The 20445-nt window shown below is 42.3% G+C and overlaps 1 protein-coding gene across 3 annotated transcripts in view; it reads left to right on the top strand.

Moving 5' to 3' along the window:
- The window catches only part of LOC121545333 (metabotropic glutamate receptor 7-like), a 100679-nt gene that overhangs the window by 54954 nt on the left and 25280 nt on the right, over positions 1-20445 (top strand). For all 3 annotated transcript variants that reach the window (XM_041855765.1, XM_041855766.2, XM_041855764.2), the window contains 3 exons: positions 2418-2555; positions 5198-5398; positions 10742-10881. In XM_041855765.1, coding sequence (XP_041711699.1) covers positions 2418-2555; positions 5198-5398; positions 10742-10881 — 479 coding nt within the window. The remainder of the gene's footprint in view (positions 1-2417; positions 2556-5197; positions 5399-10741; positions 10882-20445) is intronic.

Genomic DNA, 20445 nt, shown 5'->3' with positions numbered 1-20445 from the left:
ACACTGTTTTACCAGTCAGCAGTGACTTATTTAGCAGTTCCACTCAGTATCACTGTGATAATAGCCACTCATCATTACAATCTGGGGCCTAGGTGGAAAGTGAAGTGTGGGTTTTTGTAAAGCTTTTTTAAATTAGAGTGGACTAGACAGGACAACACATGGTCTGTTAAGAGCCAGCAGGCAAGATGAGTAAATTAAACCAGCATGCATCATTGACGCCCCTTTCAGAAGAAAATCAGCTGAGTCATTCAGTCATGATTAGTCATCATCTCTTGTCACAGTGCTTCTGATGATAAAACTGACTGTGTGAGAGAGCGGAAACCTGTGTAGAGATTTGGACCGTGAGTACGTCACAGCTGGAAATGATACATCAACCCAAACCCTGTCTTTGTGCTTGTTATCCATTCTTATTAATACTGCTTATCTAAAGAGTTCAATAAAAATTCATCAAAATGTACAGTACATAGGCCACAGGTGAGGTGAGAAAACTGATTGGACTTATATAGAAACTTCACAGTAGGCTTTCTCATAAATTACAAATAAATGGCCAAAGAATAAAACGTATTACAGGGTACTGTCCTTCCAGGAAATACTGTAGCGTATAGACTTCACATACAAACCCCATTATTATAGTCCCACACAATAAAATCGGGGAGGGGACAGTGGATCGTCTCCATCCGTCCGTTCGTCCATTCTTACATGTTGACCACACCGCTCGCACGCATGCACCATCACGCGCATGTTGATTTTGTCCACCCACACCAGACGCGATCAGGACACGCAGGTTGAAATATCAAAAACAAACTCTGAAACAACTAAATTATATTAATTTCAGGACAGGTCGAAAAGTATTAAACATTTATGGCAATTTAGCTAGATAGCTTGCTGTTGCTAGCTAATTTGTCCTGGGATATAAACATTGGGTTGTTATTTTACCTGAAATGCACAAGGTCCTCTACTCGTACAATTCATCCACAGATAAAAGGGCAAACCAAGTTTGTTTCTAGTAATCTCTCCTCCTTCAGGCTTCTTCTTCTTCTTTGGACTTTATATGGCGGTTGGCAATCAACTTTAAGGTGCATTACCACCACCAACTGGACTGGAGTGTGGACCTCAGTTCATCTTTCAATCACCCACGTGGGTATATGCTCCTAAAAACCAATGAGGAGATGGGAGAGGCGGGACTTGCAGCGCGTCACAAATAGAATCAAGTTCTATTTTAGCGCCTGGCTACGCAGACGCTCATTTATTTGCGCGAGCAGTTTTGATGCAATGATTGAATAACATGTATGTGTACATTTATTTTGCAACGTTTGCGCACGCGACACGGGCGGTGTGGTCAGCATGTTAAATTAGTCACATGCGATATCTCAGACAGCACTTGCCCGATTTTGATGAAACTTGGGTGAATGATGAGTCTTGCCATAGATATCGGGCATTTACAAAATTACACTGATTGGCCAAAGAAAGGAATAGTCATTAACTGAAATTTGTGAGTCTCACCAGAGAGGAAGAGGCGAAGCGATAAGGATAACTGGGCCCAAAATCTGTCTTCTCCAGCAAGTGGCGTTTTTTCATTTATTTCGCTCACAAAGTTTTTGTATGGAGGTCAATGAGAGAGTGTCAAATTTGGTCAATAAATTTTTTTATGGCTTATTTGCTATGTGTCGCTTATTTGATTGAATATATTTTTCGTAGCGCTTAGGTTGTTACGAGTGTACTGATAAGTAGGACACGTGACATCCTGGCAACTTTGAGAAAAATCGGAGTTGTGCCTATTTTTCACACACGTACCTGCCCTCTCATTGGCTAGAATGGTCCCACCTGATCTTGCCTCCTCCCGACTGCCTTCTGGTCTGGGTACCAGTCTCTTTAGCTAACGTTCCACTCCTTGCCACTCCTTGTCATTGCCAAAGAGTCTTTGGCACGTGACATGGAGTACAGGGAGGGGATTAGCTAAAGAGACTGGTACCCAGGCTAACTGCCTTCCATATTTAAGACATTTATTTTCATTGTTAGAGCGGCCACTTGAGTATATGGTCAATATAATGGATCATCTGTGGTAACACACGATAACTGAAATGTGTTAGTCACACGCGATATATCAATTGGCCCAAGGGGAGGGTGCTGCATCATTCGTGGAGGATGACATGTTTACTATTGCCTTGTTTATTATGCGTCCTGCTTTTTAATTTCCAAGATGAAAGCCCTGATTAAAGATCCATATGGTACACAGGAACTGCAGTGGTCAAAACTTGATGAAGAGCAGTTTATTTGTACTTTAGCTATGAGACTAATACAACAGCCAGTACAGCACAGCGCTGCAGCAACACTGCCCAAGTCATTTCCCCTAGGTAGGGTTCTGTTGGTAATTGGTGCGGATCTGAAGAATTCTCTTTTCTTTTTTGATTCTCCAGGGTTTGATGAATACTTCACCTCGCTCACCCTGGAGAATAATCGCCGGAACGTGTGGTTCGCCGAGTTCTGGGAGGAAAACTTTGACTGCAGGCTCCTTAGTTCCTCCAAAAGAGAAGACACCAGCAGGAAATGCACAGGTAGGTAGCCAACAGAGATTTGTTTGCTTATGTGGTTTTGTTTTTTCATCTGTTTGTTTGTGGGAGGGGTCATTACTATTGGCAGTGGTGCGCTATGAAAATAATACAGATGTAGGATCTTAATTTGATCGCCTGTTGCAGGTGAACCTTCCTGCAATGCAGGACATTTCAAACTTGTAGTATTTTTTAAGTTTAAAAAGGCTTCTGAAGTTTGTAATTTCCACTTAGAAATGTCAGACTTGATTTTCTCTTACGAAAAATGTATCAACCCCTACAGAAATGTCCATGAATTATAATCCACGTAATAATTCACACTTCCTGTTGCTGCATGATTATTTGTTATAGGTATCTTAAGATGATGGTAGTACACATCTTTACAAATGAGGACACTGAGGTGTAGGCCACTGGATCATGTAAATAGCTGGTCCTACTGGGATAGTAAAGTTGTGCCCAGCTGGGTAATGGCATCATGCCAGCAGTGCTAAGCTGTGATATGTATGCTAAGTAGGTAGTAGAGCAAACATGCATGCCATTTAGAGAGGTGCTGAGCAGAGGAACTGATGAAAATGATGAAAGTAAGTAAAGCTCTGCAAGTACAGTAACTCACTATTGATGCTCCCAAAGAGCTTTATTACTGACAATGTTTTGATCTCGCTGCAAACATTATTTGCAATGAGGTGTGTTGGGACTTGGGAGCATTGATAGTGTGGAAGTGTTACTTACTGTGGTGTTTACTATCTATCCTATAGGTATGCCAGCAAAGGGAGAAGATATACAATGTCACTGAGTCAATGCCAGTGACAGGGATTTATATATTTTATATGGCTTATGCCTGTGATGGACTGAAGGTCCTTGCACTCTCGCTGACCATACTGTAGCAGTTAGAGTGACAGGGAGTTGTTGGTATAATATCTTATAAATGCCGTATTTCATAATTTCTTTATGTGCCACATGCTGCAGATCCTTGCACTTAAGAAAGCACATAAAAAATGGATGTAGAATATCAACAAAGCGTTTAAGCATTGTACAAAGACACAAAAAGGTTGGTGTATAGCTGCTTCCATTTCTCCTTTTTCCACATCTAACCAAGCCGATCCATATTTATGAATGTCAGGAACTAAGGGGAAGGTTCTTTTTTTGCATTCAAAGCTTTTGCATTCAATGCTCTACTCGCTGCTCTGGAAAACAAGAAAGGTTATGTGTGGGCTGAGATGTATGTTGAAAGGAGAGAAAGTGGAGAAAATGTCAACATTTATTACTTTTGACCTCCTTCAGCTTGTGCCAGTCTCCCACGTTGTAGTCATATTCGTCATGGTGACACAGCCTGCATTTTCCCTTCTTCTCAAGTTTGCAATTTGAACTGGGAGCCTTTATTTGGTACTTACATGTCAAAATCACACAGTAATCTCCTTGCACTCTAGAAGCTTTTCCCCACGGTGCTGTATAGCGCCCCATTCATCTGTTATTTTGTACTGTGTATTGATGAGCTGGTTTCCTGTTAATGCATCCTTGTTCATTACTGCCTGTGTCTTTCAAATGAATATATTCAGCATCCATATGCCATGCTTAATGATAGAACCTGTTCACATTAGCACGTTGAAAATGTGCAAAATACCTCAGTCAAAGGATCCCCACCTAAAGAAAGTGTGTGCGAGAGAGAGAAGAGATCCCCCACCAACCTGAAGCCATTCATTAGACATTCAGTCAGGGTATCACCAGTTCAATTAAAACGCCTTCAAAAGAATCCATAGTGAAAGGGCAGAGACCGTAATAGAACATGGTGCTGCCAGCAGTGCTAGGAGATGCCTCTAGACCAGGGGTGCCAAACTCATTCCATGGAGGGCCTAGTGTCTGCTGGTTTTTGGTTTTTCCTTTCAATTAAGACCTAGACAACTAGGTGAGGGGAGTTCGTTACTAATTAGTAACCTTAATTCATCAATCAAGTACAAGGGAGGAGCGAAGACCCGCAGACACTCAGCCCTCCGTGGAATGAGTTTGACACATGCTCTAGAACAGGGTTCTTCAATTCCGGTCCTGGAGGGCCGAAACACTTCTGTTTTTTATTTCTACCTGGTAGTTAATTGCACTCACCTGGTGTCCCAGGTCTGAATTAGCCCCTGATTAGAAGGAGAGGATGAAAAACAGAGGTGTTTCGGCCCTCCAGGACCGGAATTGAAGAACCCTGCTCTAGAAGCTTGTCAAGGCCTTGAACACTCTTGAAATGGGACAAATGCAATACACATATGTAGGGCCTATAGCGGCCTGACTTCACTATGAAATATATGCATGTGTACATATGGTATTCATTTATACCTGGTTGGCTCCTCCTTGGCTAGCACTTCTTGGTTTACACTTCTACAACAGGACTCTGCAGGACTATGACCCATGCCGTGCTATATGAACAGGGTGACTCTAATTCACAGTGTGTGACTCTGTCCTTTTCTTGTCCTTTTTCTTTGGTCCTCTGTAGCTCAGTTGGTAGAGCATGGCACTTGCAACGCCAGGATAGTGGGTTCGATTCCCGGGACCACCCGTACGTAAAATGTCTGCACGCATGACTGTAAGTCGCTTTGGATAAAAGCGTCTGCTAAATGGCATGTATTACATATATCCTCTCCTCTCTCCACTGTCTCGTCCCTCAGGCCAGGAGCGGATCGGAATAGACTCCAAGTACGAGCAGGAGGGGAAGGTGCAGTTTGTGATAGACGCGGTGTACGCTATGGCTCACGCCCTCCACAACATGCAGAGAGACCTGTGTCCTGAGTACTCTGGCATCTGCCCTGTGATGGAGGCAGCCGATGGGAAGACTCTGCTCAAGTACATACGCAACGCCAGCTTCAACGGTCAGTACATTGGTTATCCCTGGACCTCATAAAAATATATGCAAAGTGACATTTTGCAAGGGTATTTTTATTTGAAGAAAAAAACTTCTGTTCCATTGTAATTTGTTATGTGCAAATAAAATACAATAAGGACAGGTGGGAGGTAAGATAGAAGCATCAAAAGCGAAAGGGTAGAGTGGATATTGCTCTAAATCCACGATTTTTCTCAGTCCACCAAATATGGCTGCATAATAGAACATGTCATTTCTGAACATGCAGAATCACTAGAGGCACTGGATTCTCCCATGTGTGATGTGTTGAGCAACAATTAATTAAACCTTATAAATTAAACTGCCAGCGGACCACATACTGTAAATTCTCCAATTGTCCAATTCTCTTCATGTCCGTTCTACTAAATCAAATTCTATGGAACAATAATTTCTCCATAGGAATAAATAAAGTTGATTGAATTTAGTTGAATTGAATGGAGGAATGTTTGGCATTTTTCCTATTTTGTTGCCTTACAACCTGGAATTTAAATTGATTTTTGGGGGGGTTGTATCATTTGATGTACACAACATGCCTACCACTTTGAAGATGCAAAATATTTTTTCTTGTGAAACAAACAAGACATAAGACAAAAAAACTGAAAACTTGAGCGTGCATAACTATTCAACCCCCAAAGTCAATACTTTGTAGAACCACCTTTTGCAGCAATTACAGCTGCAAGTCTCTTGGGGTATGTCTCTATAAGCTTGGCACATCTAGCCACTGGGATTTCTGCCCATTCTTCAAGGCAAAACTGCTCCAGCTCCTTTAAGTTGAATGGGTTCCGCTGGTGGCCATTCCAAGACATTTAAATGTTTACCCTTAAACCACTCAAGTGTTGCTTTAGCAGTATGCTTAGGGTCATTGTCCTGCTGGAAGGTGAACCTCCGTCCCAGTCTCAAATCTCTGGAAGACTGAAACAGGTTTCCCTCAAGAATTTCCCTGTATTTAGCGCCATCATTCCTTCAATTCTGACCAGTTTCTCAGTCCCTGCCGATGAAAAACATCCCCACAGCATGATGCTGCCACCACCATGCTTCACTGTGGGGATGGCATCCTCAGGGTGATGAGAGGTGTTGGGTTTGCGCCAGACATAGCATTTTCCTTGATGACCAAAAAGCTCCATTTTAGTCTCATCTGACCAGAGTACCTTCTTCCATATGTTTGGGGAGTCTCCCACATGCCTTTTGGTGAACACCAAACGTGTTTGTTTATTTTGTTCTTTAAGCAATGGCTTTTTTCTGGCCACTCTTCCGTAAAGCCCAGCTCTGTGGAGTGTACGGCTTAAAGTGGTCCTATGGACAGATTCTCCAACCGCCGCTGTGGAGCTTTACAGCTCCTTCAGGGTTATCTTTGGTCTCTTTGTTGCCTCTCTGATTAATGCCCTCCTTGCCTGGTCCGTGAGTTTTGGTGGGTGGCCCTCTCTTGGCAGGTTTGTTGTGGTGCCATATTCTTTCCATTTTTTAATAATGGATTTAATGATGCTCCGTGGGATGTTCAAAGTTTCTGATATTTTTTTATAACCCAACCCTGATCTGTACTTCTCCACAACTTTGTCCCTGACCTGTTTGGAGAGCTCCTTGGTCTTCATGGTGCCGCTTGCTTGGTGGTGCCCCTTGCTTAGTGGTGTTGCAGACTCTGGGGCCTTTCAGAACAGGTGTATATATACTGAGATCATGTGGCAGATCATGTGACATTTAGATTGCACACAGGTGGACTTCATTTAACTAATTATGTGACTTCTGAAGGTAATTGGTTGCACCAGATCTTATTTAGGGGCTTCATAGCAAAGGGGGTGAATACATATGCACGCACCACTTTTCTGTTATTAATTTTTTTGAATTTTTTGAAAGAAGTTATTTTTTTCATTTCACTTCACCAATTTGGACTATTTTGTGTATGTCCATTACATGAAATCCAAATAAAAATCCATTTAAATTACAGGTTATAATGGAACAAAATAGTAAAAACGCCAAGGGGGATGAATACTTTTGCAAGGCACTGTAAGTATGAGCTACCTTGCCTGGCAGAGGGTACATTGGTATTTCTCAAGTATGTGTTGTTTCTACATGGCATAACCATTTCTAGAAGAGACTTACGCAAGGTCTGAAGGCTAATATTTTATTTTGGTCTCAGAAAGAAGTTAGGAAAGCCTTTGTAGCTGCCAACTTCTCTCCAGCTGGTATTTATCGCAATTCATGCGGGGGCACAATTCATGCGAATGTACAATAATTAGCCTAAAGTGTTTCTCTCAGCATTCAGAAAAGGCGAACAAGCTGTTGTTGTATTTTGTTGCACTCTTTCTGAACCTATACAGTACCTGCTATGCACTTGCAATAACACTGTGACAGAGGAATGCTCGGCTCACTAAATTAGCCATTGCCCGGTCTACCCCGGCTGATGCAGTATTCAGATTCACTAACCCTTGTACTTGTAAGCCAACATAAGTACTCCCATAGCTTTGACAGCCATATCTCTTTGTTCTTTACTGCATCCTGTCTGGACTGTGTTTGTGTGTGCATGTGCACGTGCGAGTGTGCGTGTGTGTGCATGTTTGCGTGCGTGGGTGTGTGTGTTGTGTGCATGTTCGCATGTGTGCTTGTGCATGTGCATATGCATTTGTATGTGTCCATGTGTGTCGTCTTTGTTGCTCTCCCCACTTTGCTGGAGACACAGAGCTGAAGATAGTGAAAGAAGGAGAATAATTAAAAAGAGAAGCGCAGCAGTGGAGCCCCCAGTCCACCCACTCTGCTCGGCACAGCACAGCACAGCAGCAGTGCACTTTTGTCATGTCTTAGTTCAGAGCCCCATGCGAATGGATGAACCTTTCATCTCATACAGCGCTCTCACAAAGCTGTCTACACAGATCATTTTGTTCCCTTGCAAATAACGGGAAATGTAAAATAGAATGGAAGTTGTAATGGCTTTCAATCTGCAAGGAGAGCCACGCTGCTTAATTGTTTGCTTACTGACAGACTGTGTGTTTGTGTGTGTGTGTGTGTGTGTGTGTGTGATTCTTTGTATTTCCATGGGCGTAGAACAAGACAGTCTTGTAGTCCTGTCATTCTACTGCTTACAGTGTACTATGTCAACACCTTGTCAACAACTAGATACAGTATGTCAACAACTCTATTCTCTGTCTGTTGGAAGAAGAAGTGACAGATTGTTGACTACCACCGCTGTGTTTGTGTGTGTTTTCGTTTCAGTTTCATAGTAAAGAGGATTCTGCCGTTCTGCAGCCATATGTTTAGTACAAGTATTGGAAGTGTAACACTTTACATGAGCCTGTTGTCTTAAGGGCTACATAGTCATATCATAATACTGACACAACTGATGTCCTTAACATTCATGACAGCTGATGTTATCTTACGACAACTGACAACAAATTGTCTTGACACAAACCATTGTTTATCTGCAAAATGTCCAGTAATAAAGCTGGTCAACTGGCTTCCCCAATATACTGTATGTGAGGGTGGAAAGGATGTAAAGTGTTCAAGTCAGGTATTGTTATGTTCAATGCATCGACGCTAGTGGTCCTGCTAGTCTCTTGTTTATTACACACAGTTCAGATAGGGCAGAATGTGGACCTAGTCAGCCTATTCATATTCTGCACACACAGAGTGAAAGTTGTTTCAGTGACTTCACCTGCGTTATTCAGGGTATTAACTCCCCTCTTCTGAACCCAATTGAGCTCTTCTAATACACCTTGCAGACCATTAACACTGCCATTTCAAAAGCTGTTGAAGGAAGTGAATAGTGTATGACTAATACACTGGAAACGTATGGAAATAACTTAAGCAACTTATTGACTTTGATGGTCATACAAACTTTGAGTGTTGGATTGGGTCCTCCCATGAGAGTTCTGCATCCTTTAGGTCTCTTCCTGTATGTATGGTGCATCTAAATGAGCTTGTTTTACTTCCTGTCATCTCTCTGCTTGCTGTATGAGGGGAGATTTTTGTATTGATCTTTAGTAGAATGTTCAATGACAAATGTCCTTGGGAAAAAAAACTGACGTCTAGCCAGCTGACAGTCCCCTACTGACAGAAATTAAAAGGAAAGGTGTGCAGCATTGGGGTACAGCCTGTATCTCACAAAGACAATGTCCTACACAAAACACAAAGGCAACATGTCCCCCAAAAACATTTTAGACAGGTGTTATTCGTCCTTTTCCTTAAACACATTTTATAGAGCTATTGCTGCAGTCAATTCCCATGCCACATCTGATCTGAGTCCCCCCGTCCTATTTAAAAAATGGTATCTCCTATGCCTTTGAATTATTGTATTCACTGCCAAGGTTAACTCACTGTTAAACTGCAGGAGTAATACAGTCTCTCTCACAATGGCTGGATGAGGGCCATCGACCTTACTGTGTGTTGTATGTCACATCAAAAGAGACACTTAATTCTCAGGGAGCTCTTTATTATGGCGAGGTCTTAACACACAGAAACATACAGATGTATACACGCATGCACACACGTACACAAACACACACATGCATGCACACACGTACACAAACACACACGAGCACGCACACATGCGCACGCACACTTCATCCAAATCAGACCATGGATGTCATTTCTCCAAAAGCGTGTTTCAGGTGTCCAGAACCTTCAGTAAGCTAATTAGCCAAATCTGCGATCCTGTGCTTGAGACAGGCTGCTACAAATTGGGACCAGATGGGGACCCAATGATTATTTGACTGACCTATTTATCCCTTCATTTCCTGTACACCATGTGTGATTGAGAAGGTTTGCTTTTGTCCTGAGGAAATGTGCATCCGTCTTGTAGAACGGCCACCATACGATATTCCTAATGCACAGCTGTGATAACCTACAGCTGCACACCGCTCCAATGATGCTGCACATCTAATGGTGTATCACACAGATCTGATGCTGAAGTGCTCAGATTTGAAATGTAGGGCTGTGGTGTGGTGTTGGCTAGCCTCAGCACATGCTCTTTCACAGTGAACACAGGTGAGGTCTACAGCACAGCAGAGCCATCATCAGTCCGTAGGGAGCTAGCTGACCTTGCTAGCGTTATAATGAGGGGACAGGATATCGGCCATGGTCATTATGAATAGGCCATCAGCACATGAACACACCCTGTGGTCCTCGTTGCCCATGGAACAAGGGACGCTAGGTTAAATGTCAATGTTTCTCTCACTGGGATTTATGTACTGTTGGCCCAGTGGGCTGAAGACTAACCCCAGGGCTTTATTAGTCTTAACTGAAAATGTGCGTAATTCAATTCTTCACACAAATATCTACTCAATATAAACACTTTCTGTTATTCCTTCCTTCTCTCTCGCTGCAGGGAGTGCAGGCACGTCAGTTATGTTTAATAAAAATGGTGACGCCCCGGGACGCTACGACCTGTTCCAGTTTCAGATGACCAACTCCAGTGTTCCTGAATACAGGCCCATCGGACAGTGGGTGGAGACTCTCCAACTCAGGGTAAGGTTATGGCCTGTAATCAGGGCTAGGGTCAAGGACACATGGTCAGAACAAAATAATGGCCTTATTTTATTATATTTATGATCTGTAGTGATACATTTAATACATTTTAGAGAAATGTAAGTACAAACCGGGCACTTGTTGATTGAGGGGATTCCCCACTAACTAGTACTAATTATTACAATAACTTGTTAAGGAAGAGCAATGTAAAATCTAATTGAGGAGTTAGCCTGTAGGCCTGACTGTTGCTCTTGCTTTTTGGCAAGACGACGACAAGTTGAAATATCTTTGTCAAGAAATATTGAGACATGTGACCTTGATGATATCATTTCTGATGAAGATATGAATCAAAATGGGTGTGTCAAAATGCATCTTAAATCCCTACTGAAACCAACAAACCCAACAAACCACCCCTCCTCCTAAAAAAAGAAAGAAAGAAAGAAAAAATAAACAACTACAGCAGCCCTATCAGTCCAAGGTGACAAATCTTGCTTTGTGGTCTCCGTGGCAACAGTGGTGTTGTTCTCATTACAGTATATAACCAGGAGCTGTTCAAGGGAGCACCATTGTCCACATAACAAATCACAGCCCCCAGCCCCTGCACAGATAACTGATAGCAGATCATAATCTAATGAGAAAACACATTTGTCATACAGGTACACGTGAGGTACAGGAATACGCACACACACACACACACACACACACACACACACACACACACACACAGTAGTCATTGTAGGTATTGGCATGCACTAAGGTATTGACCAGAAAAAATTAGTAGATTTGAAGACGGTGGGTTTCTGAATCTTTTTTTGTGAGAATCTGTGGTTGTGTAAGATCTTAAATGTGATTATTATCAGAGCAATTAATACATTCATTCCAAAGGTGCAAAGGTTTTTCGGAGACAGAGATATGGGAGAAATTATATAAGTTGTGATGTGAGATGCTAGATAAAGAGTTGTTCTAGATGACTTGTACTGATAAGTCCAACCCGTTTCTGACCTTAAGGTTAAACTAATATTGTCGACAAAACGCAATGCCAAACTCCTGAGTGGCGCAGTGGTCTAAGGCACTGCATCGCAGTGCTTACTGTGCCACTAGAGATCCTGGTTCGAATCCAGGCTCTGTCGCAGCCGGCCGCGACCGGGAGACTCATGGGCGGCGCACAATTGGCCCAGCGTCGTCCAGGGTAGGGGAGGGAAATGGCCGGCAGGGATGTAGCTCAGTTGATAGAGCATGGCGTTTGCAACGCCAGGGTTGTGGGTTCGATTCCCATAGGGGGCCAGTATAAAAAAAAAACATTAAAATAAAAAATGTTTTCACTAACTGTAAGTCGCTCTGGATAAGAGTGTCTGCTAAATGACTAAAATGTAAATGTAAATAAATCTTCTGGAGTGTTAAGGCTTAGTATCTTTTAAGTACTATAATTCAGTGGCCTTCTCTAAATTCTCTGTAGTCGACTTTACATTTATATGACAATATAACGATCCTGAAGAGATAGTCCCCATCTAAGACGGCTGTAAAATTGGCATTTTAAGGCGGTAAATCAGATTCTCAAATTTTTCATAACTCTCTGGCTTTTCATTACATAAAAAAAATCAACGACTGTCTCCATGGTGATATCAACTACTCTTGAGTACAGAATAGGACAGATTAAAGTGTATTGTTTTATTTTACTTATTCTTAGCAATCTTACGAGTGGAACTACTTAAGCAAATGGATGAAACATATATTGTGTTCTCCACGGCAACAACTCAGTGGAAGTTATACAGTTGAAGTCGGAAGTTTACATACACTTAGGTTGGAGTCATTAATACTCGTTTTTCAACCACTCCACACATTTCTTGTTAACAAACTATAGTTTTGGCAAGTCGGTTAGGACATTTACTTTGTGCATGACACAAGTAATTTTTCCAACAATTGTTTACAGACAGATTATTTCACTTATAATTCACTGTATCACAATTCAAGTGGGTCAGAAGTTTACATACACTAAGTTGACTGTGCCTTTAAACAGCTTGGAAAATTCCAGAAAATGATGTCATGGCTTTAGAAGCTTCTGAGTCAATTGGAGGTCTACCTGTGGATGTATTTCAAGGCCTTCCTTCAAACTCAGTGCCTCTTTGCTTGACATCCTGGGAAAATCTAAAGAAATCAGCCAAGACCTCAGAAAAATTATTGTAGACCTCCACAAGTCTGGTTCACCCTTGGGAGCAATTTCCAAACGCCTGAAGGTACCACGTTCATCTGTACAAACAATAGTACACAAGAATAAACACCATGGGACCACGCAGCCGTCATACCGCTCAGGAAGGAGACACGTTCTGTCTCCTAGAGATGAACGTACTTTGGTGCGAAAAGTGCAAATCAATCCCAGAACAACAGCAAAGGACCTTGTGAAGATGCTGGAGGAAACAGGTACAAAAGTATCTATATCCACAGTAAAACGAGTCCTATATCGACATAACCTGAAAGGCACTCAGCAGGGAAGAAGCAACTGCACCAAAACCACCATAAAAAAGCCAGACTATGGTTTGCAACTGCACATGGGGACAAAGATCGTACTTTTTGGAGAAATGTCCTCTGGTCTGATGAAACAAAAATAGAACTGTTTGGCCATAATGACCATCGTTATGTTTGGAGGAAAAATGGGGTAGCTTGCAAGCCGAAGAACACCATCCCAACCGTGAAGCACGGGGGTGGCAGCATCATGCTGTGGGGGTGCTTTGCTGCAGGAGGTGCACTTCACAAAATAGATGGCATCATGAGGAAGGAAAATTATGTGGATATATTGAAGCAACATCTCAAGACATCAGTCAGGTGATGCAAGCAATGACCCCAAGCATACTTCCAAAGTTGTGGCAAAATGGCTTAAGGACAACAAAGTCAGGGTATTGGAGTGGCCATCACAAAGCCCTGACCTCAATCCTATAGAAAATTTGTGGGCAGAACTGAAAAAGCGTGTGCGAGAGGGAGGCCTACAAACCTGACTCAGTTACACCAGCTCTGTCAGGAGGAATGGGCCAAATTTCACCCAACTTATTGTGGGAAGCTTGTGGAAGGCTCCCCGAAACGTTTGACCCAAGTTAAACAATTTAAAGGCAGTGCTCCAAATACTAATTGAGTGTACAGTCGTGGTCAAAAGTTTTGAGAATGACACAAATAATAATTTTCACAAAGTCTGCTGCCTCAGTTTTGATAATGGCAATTTGCATATACTACAGAATGTCATGAAGTGTGATCAGAGGAATTGCAATTAATTGCAAAGTCCCTCTTTGCCATGAAAATGAACTTAATCCCCAAAAAACATTTCCACTGCCACAAAAGGACCAGCTGCCATCATGTCAGTGATTCTCTCGTTAACACAGGTGAGAGTGTTGATGAGGACAAGGCTGGAGATCACTCTGTCATGTTGATTGAGTTAGAATAACAGACTGGAAGCTTTAAAAGGAGGGTGGTGCTTAAAAGCATTGTTCTTCCTCTGTTAACCATGGTTACCTGCAAGGAAACATGTGCCGTCATCATTGCTTTGCACAAAAAGGGCTTCACAGGCAAGGATATTGCTGCTAGTAAGATTGTACCTAAATCAACCATTTATCGGATCATCAAGAACTTCAAGGAGAGAGGTTAAATTGTTGTGAAGAAGGCGTCAGGGTGCCCAAGAAAGTCCAGCAAGTCCCAGGACCGTCTCCTAAAGTTGATTCAGCTGCGGGATCGGGGCACCACCAGTACAGAGCTTGCTCAGGAATGGCAGCAGGCAGGTGTGAGTGCATCTGCACGCACAGTAAGGCGAAGACTTTTGGAGGATGGCCTGGTGTCATGAAGGGCAGCAAAGAAGCCACTTCTCTCCAGGAAAAACATCAGGGACAGACTGATATTCTGCAAAAGGTACAGGGATTGGACTGCTGAGGACTGGGGTATTGTCATTTTCTCTGATGAATCCCCTTTCCGATTGTTTGGGGCATCCGGAAAACACCTTGTCCAGAGAAGACAAGGTGAGCGCTACCATCAGTCCTGTGTCATGCCAACAGTAAAGCATCCTGAGACCATTCATGTGTGGGGTTGCTTCTCGGCCAAGGGAGTGGGCTCACTCACAATTTTGCCTAAGAACACAGCCATGAATAAAGAACGGTACCAACACATCCTCCGATAGCAACTTCTCCCAACCATCCAAGAACAGTTTGGTGATGACCAATGCCTTTTCCATCATGATGGAGCACCTTGCCATAAGGCAAAAGTGATAACTAAGTGGCTCGGGGAACAAAACATCAACATTTTGGGTCCATGGCCAAGAAACTCCCCAGAACTTAATCCCATTGAGAACTTGTGATCGATCCTCAAGAGGCGGGTGGACAAACAAAAACCAACACATTCTGACAAACTCCAAGCATTGATTATGCAAGAATGGGCTGCCGTCAGTCAGGATGGGGCCCAGAAGTTAATTGACAGCATGCCAGGGTGGATTGCAGAGGTCTTGAAAAAGAAGGGTCAACACTGCAAATATTGACTCTTTGCATAAACTTAATGTAATTGTCAAAAAAAGCCTTTGACACTTATGGAATGCTTGTAATTATACTTCAGTATACCATAGTAACATCTGACAAAAATATCTCATAACACTGAAGCAGCGAACTTTGTGAAGACTAATATTTGTGTCATTCTCAAAACTTTTGACCACGACTGTATGTAAACTTCTGACCCACTGGGAATGTGACGAACTAAATAAAAGCTGAAATAAATCATTCTCTCTACTATTATTCTGACATTTCACATTCTTAAAATAAAGTGGTGATCCTAACTGACATAAGACAGGGAATTTTTACTAGGATTTAATGTCAGGAATTGTGAAAAACTGAGTTGAAATGTATTTGGCTAAGGTGTATGTAAACTTCCGACTTCAACTCTAGGTGTGAAAATTACTAACACCACTGTTTTCAATATCTTTCAATACCTCATCTTGCGAGGTTAACAGCACTGAGCCTTTTTCTAAAATGTGACCGACCGCCTTGATTCGGTTTTATGTAGCAACATTTGAAATTGTGTTTTTTACAATGGATAAAAGCAGAGACATAGTGCTACAACATGGTATATCATACTCTAAATTTAAGGGTACAATGGGAAAGTAATTCTGCTTTGAAAGTTGATAAACATGTAATCTCACTTTTGAGAAAATGGCCTTTGAATGTTTTGGTACCTACTGAAGAGCTCTTCTTTGTCTACACCCATTTCAGCATCATTCACACCCTCTTAAGCTTTAGCCCCACCCATCTTGTTTCGCTCTCGGAGCGTTCAGAGCGCACACTTGACACTCTGGCCGATGAGTAGGGTTGATCCGAGTGTTCTGACCTCACAACAGCAGTCAAGCACCCAAGCTAACTGGCTAACATTGGCTTGCTTGCTAGCTACTTCCAGACACAACATGTGGATTATGGTTCATTGTTTACCTCTGGATAACATGAAAACAGCCTAACCAGCTCTGCTAGGGCGAGTAAAATGGTCAGTGGGGTGTTCTTTCATTAAATGGTCAGTGGGGTGTTCTCTCATTAAATGAGAAAACACCCCACTCCACTGACCATTTTACTCACCCTAGCAGAGCTGGTTAGGCTGTTTTCATGTTATCCAGAGCGTTGGTGACTGTAACTGTGCTGCTGGCAACAATTTAATTATGCTTTTTTGCCGACGTTTACTGACACCGGTCATATTCAACAGGTGTTGTGCGTTCGTAAATTCATCAGTTATTCTGCGCTCTGGCATACTCAGACTGAATTTACAAAAGCACCTGCAATGGTTACTTGCATAGTGGAGTCTTTTGTTAAGACATGTAGCTAGCTAGCTAGCTAGGTAAACAATGATCCATAATCCCAACTCATGACGTTACTACCCTGTATGAATCTGCAGGTAGCTAACCAACCAGGTTCAATGTTAGCTAGCTAACATTAGGCTCTAACTAGCCAAGCAAATGGCTCTGAGATATGAATAACAAGATCATACACGTAATGTTAGCTAGCGTGCCAGCCAGCTAACACTAGCTAGCTAGTTAAACAATGAACCATAATCCCAACTCATGACTTTACTACCCTGCATGGATCTGCAGGTAGCTAACCAAGCAGGTTCAATGTTAGCAAGCAAATGGCACTGAGATATGAATAATAAGATCATATACAGTGAGGGAAAAAAGTATTTGATCACCTGCTGATTTTGTACGTTTGCCCACTGACAAAGACATGATCAGTCTATAATTTTAATGGTAGGTTTATTTGAACAGTGAGAGACAGAATAACAAAAACAAAATCCAGAAAAATGCATGTAAAAAATGTTATAAATTGATTTGCATTTTAATGAGGGAAATAAGTATTTGACCCCTCTGCAAAACATGATTTAGTACTTGGTGGCAAAACCCTTGTTGGCAATCACAGAGGTCAGACGTTTCTTGTAGTTGGCCACCAGGTTTGCACACATCTCAGGAGGGATTTTGTCCCACTCCTCTTTGCAGATCTTCTCCAAGTCATTAAGGTTTCGAGCCTGACATTTGGCAACTCGAACCATCAGCTCCCTCCACAGATTTTCTATGGGATTAAGGTCTGGAGACTGGCTAGGCCACTCCAGGACCTTAATGTGCTTCTTCTTGAGCCACTCCTTTGTTGCCTTGGCCGTATGTTTTGGGTCATTGTCATGCTGGAATACCCATCCACGACCCATTTTCAATGCCCTGGCTGAGGGAAGGAGGTTCTCACCCAAGATTTGACGGTACATGGCCCCGTCCATCGTCCCTTTGATGCAGTGAAGTTGTCCTGTCCCCTTAGCAGAAAAACACCCCCAAAGCACAATGTTTCCACTTCCATGTTTGACGGTGGGGATGGTGTTCTTGGGGTCATAGGCAGCATTCCTTCTCCTCCAAACACGGCGAGTTGAGTTGATGCCAAAGAGCTTGATTTTGGTCTCATCTGACCACAACACTTTCACCCAGTTCTCCTCTGAATCATTCAGATGTTCATTGGCAAACTTCAGACGGGCCTGTATATGTGCTTTCTTGAGCAGGGGGACCTTGCGGGCACTGCAGGATTTCAGTCCTTCACAGCGTAGTGTGTTACCAATTGTTTTCTTGGTGACTATGGTCCCAGCTGCCTTGAGATCATTGACAAGCTCCTCCCGTGTAGTTCTGGGCTGATTCCTCACCGTTCTCATGATCATTGCAACTCCACGAGGTGAGATCTTGCATGGAGCCCCAGGCTGAGGGAGATTGACAGTTCTTTTGTGTTTCTTCCATTTGCGAATAATCGCACCAACTGTTGTCACCTTCTCACCAAGGTGCTTGGCGATGGTCTTGTAGCCCATTCCAGCCTTGTGTAGGTCTACAATCTTGTCCCTGACATCCTTGGAGAGCTCTTTGGTTTTGGCCATGGTGTAGAGTTTGGAATCTGATTGATTGATTGCTTCTGTGGACAGGTGTCTTTTATAAAAGTAACAAACTGAGATTAGGAGCACTCCCTTTAAGAGTGTGCTCCTAATCTCAGCTCGTTACCTGTATAACAGACACCTGGGAGCCAGAAATCTTTCTGATTGAGAGGGGGTCAAATACTTATTTCCCTCATTAAAATGCAAATCAATTTATAACATTTTTTACATGCGTTTCTCTGGATTTTGTTGTTGTTATTCTGTCTCTCACTGTTCAAATAAACCTACCATTAAAATTATAGACTGATCATTTCTTTGTCAGTGGGCAAACGTACAAAATCAGCAGGGGATCAAATACTTTTTTCCCTCACTGTACGTAACTTGAAATGAAACCACTTTCTGTCAAAATTAGAAACATGTAATATCTGAAAATGTAGCTAGCTAGACTATCTTACCCGTATACATCATGCATGATGGATGTGTCTCCCTGTCACGGATGCCATTAGTTTGAAGATGTAATCCGGAGACAGGTGTTTTCTCCATCTCTTTAGCTATCATACTCTAATTCCACTGATTTCAAAACTCGATCCTTCAGAAGGTGGAGAGCAACACTTATGCAGCTCCACTACACGATGTTGGACAGGATTACCTATACATACTGACCACCTCAAATAGACAGAAGCGTGCTATATGGCGTACCAATCCAAACTCCTCTCTCGGCATGTCCAGCCCACTCATTATCTCAGCCAATCATGGCTAGTGGGAAGGTTGCTGTCTTTTTCTGTGTCTTAACCGACTAGGCTTGTAATTTAACAATTTTATTCATATTTACAGATGGCATACAAGTTTGTTATTAAGGCATATGAAAGTTCACATGTTCCAGAAGGCATTTCTGCCAAAAAAAACGCATTTAGAAAAAAAAAAAAAAAAAAAAAGGTTTACGTTCAAATGGCTCTCCCGTAAAGTAGAAATGAGTCACACATGTTTTATGAGTTGGAGAACACATTGGGAGGGATCCATACAGAATCCTTCCAGATCCTTGATATCCTGCTTCTGCGCTTATGGACTGCCCTCTTCAATTCAAACCACAGGTTTTCAATTGGTTTCAAGTTCGGAGACTGAGCTCTTTGGCCACTCTCTTTTGCCACGCACACCAGTGGTGAGAATGCATGAGCAGAAAATAACCCCATACCTACTGTAAAATATGGAGGTGGATCTTTGATGTTATGGGAGTTTTTTGCCAACAACCTGGTTGCCTCTGCCAGGAGGCTGAAACTTGGCAATGAGTGAATCTTCCAGCAAGAAAATAACCCCAAGCACACATCAAAATCCACAAAGAAATTGTTAATTGGCCACAAAATCAACATTTTGCAATGGCCATCTCAGTCTATGGACTTGAAACCAATTGAAAACATGTGCAGATGAAGGATATCAAGGATCTGGAAGGATCCTGGGTAACCCTTTTTTTGGATAGTCCACCTGTAGATGCTCTAAAAAACGATCAGTAACATTTCAACTAACTATCTACTAACCCTATCCCTAACCCTAACCTTAACCCTTATCCTAACCCTTATTCTAAACCTAACCCTAACCGTAACCTTAGCAAGCAGTTGCTTATCAAAAGATCGTTTGTTGATAGCATGACCATCACTACAGATGGACTATCCGGACTATCCAAATAAAGTGTGACCGGATTCTGCATGGAGGAATAGTCTAATGTGTTCTCCAACTCATAAAACATTTTACGAAAAGGCTCAGTGCCATAATCCTCGCAAGGTGAGGCACTGAAAGGTATTGAAAACAGAGGTGTCAATCATTTGTGAGAAATATTTGTATTACTTGTTAAACAAAATCTCTTTCTCTGAGCAATTGCATTAGTATAAAATAATCAAATGTCCCCATTTATTTGAGTATACAATGTAGCTCAGTATTTGAATGATTTATTTTATCAAGGGTGTCAATAATTTCGGACCCCACCGTATCTCATCCTGTATGCACACGCCCAGTCCAGGCCCATTTGCCTGTCAGGTAGATGCAAAAGACTTCATCACTATCGACTAACCCTCGTATCTGAAGTGCTACCTTCACTGCTTGTCCCACGGTCTGTGGTCTCTCTCTCTCTCTCTCTCTCTCTCTCTCTCTCTCTCTCTCTCTCTCTCTCTCTCTCTC

This window comes from Coregonus clupeaformis, chromosome 30, assembly GCF_020615455.1.
Source record: "Coregonus clupeaformis isolate EN_2021a chromosome 30, ASM2061545v1, whole genome shotgun sequence".
NCBI classification, from domain to species: domain Eukaryota; kingdom Metazoa; phylum Chordata; class Actinopteri; order Salmoniformes; family Salmonidae; genus Coregonus; species Coregonus clupeaformis.
The sequence above is the reverse complement of the archived record's forward strand: the minus strand, read 5'-3'. Positions and strand labels throughout refer to the sequence as shown.